Below are 10,947 nucleotides of genomic sequence, written 5' to 3' on the forward strand. Positions count from 1 at the left end.
AGACAAATAGGGTTAAGTGAAGAGTGAGAGAGAAAAAATAGAATCCTAATAAAGGCTCTTATGTATAGATGTTTATTTCACTCAAAAAAAAAGAAGCAGATCTCAGTTGTTGGCTCTTTTCCTATTAAAATTCATCACTAAAGCCCTCCTCCTCTTTCTCTCACAGGACAGACAGAGTCCCCCGAGAGCTCCACTTTCGCCATTACTGTCAAGTACCCTTGACTCCTTTTCTTTTTGCCCTTTTATCTACAACAACTAATTTGAGTTCCCTTGCCCTTTTCACTTTTAGACGACGTGAGAGCCTCTCACATAAAAAAAAGAAAAGAAAAAAGAAAACCTTTTACACTTCTCAGAAGGGGAGTCAGCATCAGGTTTTCATTTCTATTTTATTCTTATTTATTTTTGTTTTTCTTTGTGGGGTCCTTCCTCTTGAAAAGTGGAAGTGTGGACATGGCAGAGCCTCATCTCGAAGGCAAAGAAAAACCTGCTTGAGGCTCCAAAATCAACAGGGATGGCATTACAGGCGCTAAAATTGTTGCATGAATCACGTTGACAAATGTATTTTTTATTCCTTCTTTGTTTGCTCCTGTTGTTTAAAATGTTCGTATGGAAGTCAGTGGGGTCAAAGTGTTCAGCTCCAAGTATGACAGTGGCCGTTGTTGCACAAATGGTGCCCTGGACGAGCCTCTCGGGGAACCATGCTTCTGATCTCACACTAACGACCAAAACACACAAACCACGACTCTGATATACATATATATATTTTTTATTTTTTATTTCTGTTTGGTTTGGAATAATCGAGTTAAGCTCTGACACAATCCACACGGCCCCAACACGAGTGGTTGTAGTTGGAGAAATCAAATCAAATTGTGTTTGGGGCCCCATACAGACTCTCCAGCACCTGAACATAAATTCAGCTCTTCAAATGACTTCCGTTTGAAGCTGCTAGAATATCTTACCCTTTTGACAGCCCCGCGGTGGATGATATGCTGAACTGTCTCGATAATATTATCAGAGAGGGAAGAGAGGTGAGGGAAGAAATCAATAGCTTGACATGAAATATGACTGCAAACATCCCAATTACAGGCTGTTTAGAGGGAATTAATGAGGCAGATCTTAGATACAGACATTGGCCTGTCTCGTGCTCTGATCTGCTTTATTTACAAGCTGTCATTAAATAGAAATTGATGTTTTCCTTTAAAAGTGACAGTAAAAGAAAGGCGTCTGAATTGGAATGATTAGAAATTGAATGGCATGTGTAAATGTAAGTTTTAAGCGTCCCGCAGTTGGAAGGAGTCGTTTTCTGGAGTAAAGAGCGTCTTCAGCACCCTGGACAGCAACTCTCAGCATTAACCCGACATGACAAGCTCGTCTTCAGAAAGCGACTGCTTTTATTTCCAGTGAACAAAGTCGAAACGCTCTCAGTCACTTCTTCAGAGAGAGCAGTGCACATGTGAGACTTTTTTTCTTCTTCTTCTTTAGTGATTCTCATCCGCTGAGACTTAAATTATGCTTAATTATTAACATTTGCATGCTCATAGTAAAAGAAATCTTGAAAAAAAAAATTAAATAATAATCGCAGGTCTACTTTTTTGTTTCCCCTTCGAGTTGTAAACTGTTATTTATACATTTTTTTTATTATTATTATTAATTATTATTTAATTCTGTGCGTGCGTTGGTTTAAATGAATCAACTGATCCGGATGTTTTACGTCTGTAACAGTTTATGAATACAGGTAAAAATAATAAAACATAAAGGAATCGTGGAGACTTAACAGGCTTATCCACCTCGTTTTTTTTTTTTTTTTAGTCCCAAAAGAAGTCTTTATCTGTGAGTTAGTTACGTTAGGAGCAAAAAAGTTTGTTGATAGTTTTTGGGAAACTCATGGCACTGTCTTTGGGCGGGTCTTGGTGCTGCTGCAAGGCGGCCGCACTCCTCTCCGCCTCCAGCACGGTGCCTTTGGTGTTCGTGGTCCAGGAGACGGTCGTGTTGGTCAGAGCCTGGCTCAAAGTGCTGTGCCTGAACAGGGGGTCGTGGAAAACCCCGTCCACCCAGTTCCTCAGCGTGGTGACCGGCGAGTCCTGCCGGTTGTCCAAGACGGTGACGGGGGAAGTGGCGGCGGGGGACTGGGTGAGTGAGGAGGGCGGCGCCTGGCACCTCAGCATGCAGGACGGATATTCAGTCTGGTTCAGGGACGTTGCTGTCTGTGCCAAAGACCAGATTCGAGGCTTGCCGTCTAATAATTGGTGACCCTGCTGCTGCTGCTGCTGAGTGTAGCACGACTTAGCCTGCTGCTGCTGTTGCTGCATGCTGTCCGGCTGGAAGTCCTCCGGACTCGTTTTGATGCAGGTTTTACCCAAGTCCTGCTCCCCGCCGAGAGGCACCGGAACGGAGATCTTCAGAGACGCGTTCTTAATGAGGTGCTCGGCGGAGCAGTCGCTTGTCGTCGACATGTGCGTGTTCATGTGGTACCGATGCTTCATCTCACACTCAGAGCTTTCAGACTCGAGCGTGTCAAAATCGTCCAGGTCGCTCAGCTGGAGTTCCTTATCAGCTCGACTTCTGGTGTCTGCGGGGAAAGGGAGGAAAGGAGTTATTTGAAAAAAAAAAAAAAAAAAAAAAAGGTGTGGGGGGGTGGGGGGTTACATTTACGTCGGGAAAGGAGCACAACAACGAGCCCGAGCATGTTTGATTTCACAGGAATCATTATTTGAACCTACCACAATCACTGAGCCTATACATTAAAAATAACTTAAAAAGTCTATAACAAAAGAAAATAAAAATAAAAATCCTTAACCAAGATGGTATCAAGACGTATCCCTGTATACAAACTGCTTGCAAAAGTCTACGTATTAAAACTCTACTGCTTATTATATGCTAATAACAGTTTTAGCCATATTTTTTATGACACAACTTTTGGAAATGAGCATTAAAAGTGTCACAGACTTTTTATTTGTAAAACTTTATTAATATGAACGATGATAAAACCCTGTAACTTAGTCTACTGTGTTACCGTAACACTCTTTTAGTGAGTTTCAGCAAAGCAAAACACCTTCACTATGAACAAAAATGTCCTTTCTAGTGGAAGTTGAATTGAGAAACATAACAATTGTCCTTCAGCAGATGTTATGTTGGGACCTCTTTAAACAGCTAAGGCTGTCCTGCTCAGTAATGAAAAAGTACAACAGTTTTTTGTTTTTTTTTCTTTTTTACAATTTCCTTGAATAAGTTCTCAGCGCCTTGGTGAAGTGGCAAGCATTAGAAAGAATATATGTTATTGTAATGGTTAGTACACTGAACGTGTAGTTTAACAAAATAAAGCAGAATCAACAACAAAAATCACATTTTCATATGCAAAAACGACAAAAATCTTAATCCGATCTTTTTCTTCCTGCTTGGATAACTAAGCTTTATCATTTGAGCTTCATTGGTACTTCTGCTGACGTTTAAAAATAAATGCATTTCCACATGCTTTACCTAAATCATCTGTTTTTTTATTTTTTATTTTTATTTTACATTCTGCCAAGCAGCAAGACGTCTTGACACTAACCATCATCGGTATTCTCGCTTTTTATCTGCCCCTCCTGAGACCCCTCCTCATCCTCATCATATCTCTTCTCCTCTGAGCCCTTGTTTCTGGGCGGCCACGTCATCTTGTTCTCCTTCTTCAGCCTCCTGCGGGCATTCGCGAACCAGGTGGAGACCTGTGTCAGGGTCATCTTGGTGATGATGGCCAGCATGATCTTCTCCCCTTTGGTCGGGTACGGGTTCTTCCTGTGCTCTTGCAGCCAGGCCTTCAGGGTGCTGGTGGTCTCGCGGGTAGCGTTCTTTCGCCTTGTGCCCCCATCCATAGAACCGTATCTGCGAATAAGAGGAATACAAAGTAAACTTGGATTAAGGGGAGTGGATGTGGCTTCAGTTTTACAGGATTTGGGCGCTACGACTTTAGAAGACCAACACTCATCCCGATGAACGTTGTCTCACATTTGATATGGAGGGAAATAGAGCCAAAATGTAAACATAGTAATGTATGCACAATTGTTTTTCTCTATAAAATTGCTTTCCAATATTGCAAATGTATCTGAATTAAAAAGCAAAAAACTGTCTGCTACAATCACTAGAACTTTACACCGCTACGCCAAACATGTAAGGACAAAGGGAAACAAAGACTTTCAACAGAACTTACTTGACAACATCAGCACTAAAGTGTGGCTCAACTGTTCAAATCAACGTTGCCATCTGATGGCTGCCTCACTCGATCGCCACTTCCTTCACTGCATTTCCCCTTGAAGCCACACTTAGGGGAGCGCACGGACCTTTTCCCAGTTTCACCTCATCCACAAATGCAAACCTCGTGCGAACCGCCATTTAAAATGCATGGTGTTGATTTTCAGTCAGCAACGAGCTGTAAAAACTCCCCCCATGGGAACCTTTTTATGAGGCATTTATTGCTCCGTCTGGCTTAGTGCAGGTCAAGCACTGCTGAGGGAATCAGGAAAAGAGGGCAAGCGTTCACCTTCCCCTAGCCCATGTTGTACCCTCTCAGATAAAATAGACTGTAAAAATTGTTTTATTGAGTGTAATGATGAGCCCTCAGGTAAAAGGCGGGTGTAGACACTGTGCTACTCCTGTAGGCCTGCTTGCCTCTCCCTGTGCCACACACTGATTGTATGGGCTTTATTTCATGCTTGCAGATCTATAAAGATTCATGCAGATGTTTTCTTTTCCTTCTTTTTTTTTTTCGTTTGCCCCTCGCCTTTCAATAAGAATGATTCAAAGAAGCTGGGTGTTGAGATTTTTGCTAAAGTCGGGTGTAATTCTTCTGCAGAACTCCAAGAACTCCCTGTAGCATTAAGTGGTCCTTTCTGATCAAGCAGCACACAATATTAAAAATGGCTGCCTGCAACGTGAAGTTCTGTTCATGTTTCACTTTCTTCAACTTCAATGGTAATTCTCAAAGCGACCTAGTGAATGACTTCAGTTTGCATGTGACCCTTGTTTTGGCAAAACCTTTTCAAGGCAGCACACTCTTCAAAGCTGCAAAAAGTCTTCAGGTTTAAATGCAAAGAGAACAGTTTTTTTTTTCTTTTTTTTTTCAGTAAAATTTCTGATCAGAAAACAAAGAGAAGCTGCGTTTTAATTTAGTGTCTTAAGCACTCGCCCCACTTCTTAGTGAGGTGACTTGACTTTTCTCTAAGCCTCAATTGCAATCTATTTTTTGTATTATTTTTTATAAAATCAGGAGTTTGTCATCTTTCTTTCATTGTTGCCCTGACATAAATGTCACAGGACATGTGGGTCTTCCTCCTTTTAAAATTTGCACCACGCTCTATGGAAACTGGGTATTGCTCATCACGATGCTAACTTAAAATAATAATAATAATAATAATAATAATAATAATAATAATAATAATAATAATAATAATAATAACAAGTAAAACAATTGACATACCTGTCATATTGGTACTGTCCCAAGGTAGGATCATAAGGATAGTAAGCAGTTGCTTGTGTGATTCCCGCATGCGCAGAAGCTGCAGCATCTTTAGTATCAAAAGTACCCTGCGAACATACGTGTGATTCAATAAGTATCTCAGTTCAACAGTGAGAAGGTTGAAACGATTGAGAACGTTATGCTTCTTTAAAGCAACTGATCAAGACCCTGACCACTGATTGCAGGTGGAAAGATCTAGAGAAACAAATACGATTCAGCATTACGATTAAGAATAATACAGGTTCAAATCCAAATTGAAAAAAAAAGTTTTTCTTTCAACAGCTTAGACGTAAACTTTTATAAACATTTTCTGGCAAACGCAACAGAAAGGCAAAGCACTTTAAGGCATATTTTTCTACTTTACAACAGTTCATTATTTTTCAGAAAACCTGTCTCTCTTTTCTTTTATTCCTGCAAGAATACTTAAGCTCTTAGTTCCTTACTCAAAAATAAAAATCCCAATCTAAATAAATTTGTTTATATTTTAGATCCATGCACTGTATCTGTATTTTTACTTCACTTAAAAATAAGTTTGACAATTTAAATAAAATCACACTTAGATTTTTCTGCTCTTCTTATCTCCAGTACTTCATGTGACTTATAATTAAACTTGTTTGTTTTTTTTTGTTGTTTTTTTTTTCATCTGTTTTCTCAGCCTACAAAAATAAAATAAAATAAAATAAAATAAATAAACGCTGAAGAAACAAACTGGCAAGACCTGCAAAGTTATTAACATGTCTGTTTTTAATTACTGGGAGGAAAGTCTTAAGAGGGTAAGCTTAGTGGCATTTGTGGGTGCAGGTCATTAAAGATGGGAAGAGAGAGCCTTATTTAAGTCTCAGCACCCCGTGGCTCCATTAATCAATGCCAAGAGGGAAACAGGAGAAAGGTTTACCAGCGAGTAGAAAGCCGACGCGTCTGTCCCGTATGCAACATAATTTCCATAGCCCTGACCACCGGTGTAGGGGCTGCCGTACACGCCTAGCGCGGCCGCGGAGCTCAGTTCGTGCCTCGCCGTGGCCAGCAGCCGGCTCTCATACACGGGACAGTAGACAGGTGTCTGTCCAGACGCCGCTACCCCGGAGTCCGCTATGGATCTACCAGTGGACTCGCAGCAAGTGGTAAGAGAGTTGGTTGTCATCAGGAACTACGAGGGAACAAAAAGCAAAAATACATGTTTGTCATGTCTGGACACTCTTTTACAAAGCTGATATTGAAGTTAGTATGAGCTGATTTTTTTTTTATTTAGTTATTTATTTATTATAAAACTCTGCGTTACATGCTTCAGCTTTCTTACAATGAACGTGTTTTTCGTTCTTTAAGACATATTACGTCTTTAGAAATGATCACATAACTCATAACTTATGCATATCAGAAAATAAGCAACACAACACAGGAAATTGTGGCGAAAATGTTCGCGTAAAAGTGCCCTGAAGGAGCAGAAATGTTCGCCTTGATTCGGATAAAACACGTGCTTAACAAAAACAACATGTTTTTTTTTCTATCATCGTTCCGTAGTACCAAAAAAAAAGAAGAAAAAAAAGTAATGGAAAAATGATTTTTATGGCTCAGAGCCAAAGGCAAACAGCAGCTGGCTTGTGGTGTGGCGTGTGCCGAACAAGTTGGCATGCGTGTTCCAGCGCTGATAAACATATGGTTGACATTACAGACGGGCTATTATCTTACAGAAATCAGTGAATGGGAGGTCGAGGGAATCGGGTTACCCCCTCGTTTTAACCCCCTTTTTTTCTTTTCTTTCCCTCCTCCACTAGAAAGACACAGGTATCACTGGCTGCAACACGATACCTTTCCCGTTAGCCGAATCTTGTCTAAAAGTGCGCAAAATGGGATCAGGGTTTAAATCAATAAGTGACTCGGTCACGTTAAGAGGAAAAAGTCAAGGATCGCCACCGTAAAGATGCGAAAGAAGAAGAAAAGAAATACGCGAACTTACTTGTGGAGCAGACGAGTATGGATATCCAAATTGTGGATATGACATGGTAGAGAGGTCCCTCGGTATCCAGAAATAAAGCGAGACTGAAGGTCTCCACTCCTGCGCAGGCTGTGGCTCTGTTTCACTGTTCCAATTGATTGGCAAGCACAGGCTCCTAGGATGCTTATAGGGCGAAGCACAGTAGCATGTTTAATTTGGGTTAAAAAAAAAAAAGCAACCCTTTATGGAAAAAGTCTAAAATTAAAAAAAAAAATAAAAATAAAAATTTAAAAAAAAAATGCAGTATTTTTTTACCCCCCGTCCTTTTAAAGTCTGTTAGAAATAAATTAAAATGCCCCGAATAATCACTCTCTTGTCGGGTACATATTTTTACCTTATAAAAAAGTAGTATAAAGGACGTCAGCAGCTGAGGCAGGTTGTTTTAAACGGAGAGGACTCTGACGTCAGAAGTTTCCCACTCAGAAAATGACCAGACTGTAACTTTAATATGCATTTTTTGTCTCACAGTGACGACACAAAAAATACTCACACACTAAATAAATAAATAAATAAATAAATAACACCCATTAACTGAAGAAAATGGGATAATAATAAAAAAAGAGAGAGACATGTACGGAAAAATGTCTTTGCACTGAGATTAATTTGGACTCCTAATCAATCAATTAGGCCAATCAGTGTCTTGACTGTGCAAACATATGTATTAGTTTAAATGCATTAGGCCGAATCAAGTGCATTCTTATCGTTCTTGCACGCTGAGGTAATTACATAAGGAGCTAATTGATTTTTAATTTCAAATTATCACATTAAGCAGGAAGTAATGCAAATTCAATTCAAGACGTCACGAAAGCAGTACGTGATCTATCTATCTATCTATCTATCTATCTATCTATCTATCTATCTATCTATCTATCTATCTATCTATCTATCTATCTATCTATCTATCTATCTATCTATCTATCTATCTATCTATCTATCATTTAGTGCTTGGGTCTTGTAGAACTGTCAGTGGACAGTAACCAAACACTTAAAAGCCACCAAACTGCAAGGCTCGCAACCAGCTCGCCTCTGTTGCGCGCACCCTTGCTTGGAGAATCCCGGGCTGAGACATGTGGATAGCCCCGGGGGTCACTCCTCAAATTAATGATGATGTACTCCTCCTCCTCCTCCTCTTTTTTTTTTTTTTTTTTTTTACCTTCTCACTCCCCTCCCTCCCCTTTACCCTGCTCTCCAGCTGGATATCTGCCTGCCGGTGACAGGTCGATTGAGAGTGATTGATGACTATCTGGGGGACCGGGGCCAACATAATAATATGATACCGGCACCTCACAATAATTGCTCGCTTTCATTTACAGATGAAAGTGGCTATATAGGGGTTGTAACGACAGGGAAGGCTTGCGCTTTGGCATGGAAACTTTTGTTTTGTGCTTTTTTTTTTTTTTTTTAAGGCCGTTTCTAATGCCTTGGGGTGGGCGGACTTTATAAATTGTCTGTTCCTTCATTCATTTTGACAAATTGAATTATAGGGGGTACCTCCAAGCAAATGGCCGCATTAAAGCAGCGAACAGAGGGGGGTTAAAAGAGATCAGCCAGCCCTTTTAATTTGCATTAACTCTAATGCCACCTTAACAACCCGTCGGAAGCGCTCAAGCGTGCACTCACTCACATCTACAGCAAATGCAGCTTTATTTTGTCTTATTCGTTTAGACTGGGTGGGGGAAAAAATCATTGGGGTTAATGTGACACACAGTGCATTAAGTGGGAGGCGGGGCCCGATTAATCCTCAACATCACGCCCAGCAGAGAAGCAACAGGACCGGCACAAGGTTATGTGGCCCTAAGCAGAACTTTACGTTTGGGGGTCTCGTTTTCCAACTGTGGTGGGGCTCCGAAAAGTTTCAGGAGGAATGGTCAGATGAGGGTCACAGATAACCTTTGGGTTGCACGAAAGCCACGAAAGCTGAAAGTCTCATTCTTCTTGCTTTCCAAGGTGGGTAAAAAAAAAAAAAGGAGAACAAGGAGGGAAAGAATTGGAAAAGAAAAAATGTACTTTGTTCAGTAAATCATGCCAGTCAGCTTTGCAACTTTCATCTTTAACTTCTTTTGTGTTAAAATAATGTAGGAATTTTTTTTCGTAATTATTTTTATTTTTGTTTTCACTCACTCACTCACTCACTCACTCACTCACTCACTCACTTTTCGGAAAATGAGGATAAACGAAACTTTTTTATTATTGTTGTTGCTCAATTTATTTTAAGCACACACTGTTTTAAGTTGGACTCTACTGTCATCACAGGTTGGGATGAGAACTTTAAAAAAAAATAGCTCAATTATGTTATTAGGTTTGTAAATATAAATAAACTTTGCAACTTGATGAAACCTATTTTTTTTTCTCTCATAAATGTTAAAAAATAAGTGGCCCTGGTAGCCAACTACTCCTTAATGTTCCCACAAGCCCTATGTAATCATACCCATCTTGGAAATATTGGGAATATTGAGGTCTAAGATTTAATTGCTTATTTATTTTCAAACAAGCATGGTGGAGAAGTCTGATAATCATTCGTCTACATAGAAACAGTAACCGTCTATATAGAAACAGTAACAAATAGCATTCAAATAGCATTCAGATATCAAACTCAAATTATAAAGGTCTACCTATGTTTGCGTGTAACTGAGGCAAAGCAGTTACTTTTTGTCGCTCAAGAATGTTTCGTGCCTCTAACTTCCAGCTGGAGACCCTGGACAGCTGTAAATATCTGCAAAGCTGTAGCTGATTTTTTTTTTTTTCTTTTATTTTGTCGCATTTCTCATAGTTCTTTTTTTTTGTTACTTACTGATTATATTACCAAGGATCTCTGGCTCTGCCCACTATTTGCATACACCCCTACGCATATATAGAATGGGGCAGGCATGTCCTAAAAGAACGGCCACCACCCGCTCCCCTCTGGTGTGCACCTTTTCATTATCCACTGCGTTATCCACTGTTATCAGGCGCGCATAATAAAACATTTAGGTGCACCAGTGTATGCTTTTAGACATAAAATGAAGGCGACGGCAGGAGTTACTGTTTGTTTAGCGTTTAAAGATTAAAACAGAAGCTTCTGCTTTTTTTTTTTTCCCTCACTTGAACAGATGTGGGCAAGAAGGAAAGAAGGGATGCTTTCAGTGCAAATTGGAGCAAGTGAAGGATAAAAATGTGTGTGTGTGTGTGTGTGTTTCTTTCCTTATTTCAAGACAAAGAGGTTATCCTTTTAAGCCTGGTTGCATTTTCACAGGGTTTCTTCCCCTTTCAAAGGAATTAAACATGATCTTCAAGTGAGAGATGTAATCTCTTGCATGTAATGCAGATGAATAGGCAGGTTGGAGATGGTTTTACTGCTCAGATCAGAATAGATTTATGCAGTGTTCTGCTGTGATCAAATGTTGGAGCATTTATCATGTTCAATGAGCAACATAAATCAGCCCAGTCACTCATAAAGCCTATTAGACTATGTGTGCGCTTCGTG

The 10,947-nt window shown here is 40.0% G+C and overlaps 1 protein-coding gene across 1 annotated transcript; it reads right to left on the bottom strand.

Annotated features, from left to right (window-relative positions):
* Positions 1-1,460: 1,460 nt before the first annotated feature.
* On the bottom strand, positions 1,461-9,756 carry irx4a (iroquois homeobox 4a). Its single transcript, XM_088014132.1, has 4 exons — positions 6,387-9,756; positions 5,453-5,559; positions 3,551-3,861; positions 1,461-2,569 (listed from the first exon to the last, which is right to left on the bottom strand). The coding sequence occupies exons 1-4, from the start codon at positions 6,630-6,632 to the stop codon at positions 1,845-1,847; spliced, it is 1,389 nt and encodes a 462-aa protein (XP_087870258.1). The 5' UTR covers positions 6,633-9,756; the 3' UTR covers positions 1,461-1,844.
* Positions 9,757-10,947: the final 1,191 nt, after the last annotated feature.

Source organism: Poecilia mexicana, unplaced genomic scaffold, assembly GCF_051168715.1.
Source record: "Poecilia mexicana isolate PSO_F unplaced genomic scaffold, ASM5116871v1 scaffold_16, whole genome shotgun sequence".
NCBI lineage: Eukaryota > Metazoa > Chordata > Actinopteri > Cyprinodontiformes > Poeciliidae > Poecilia > Poecilia mexicana.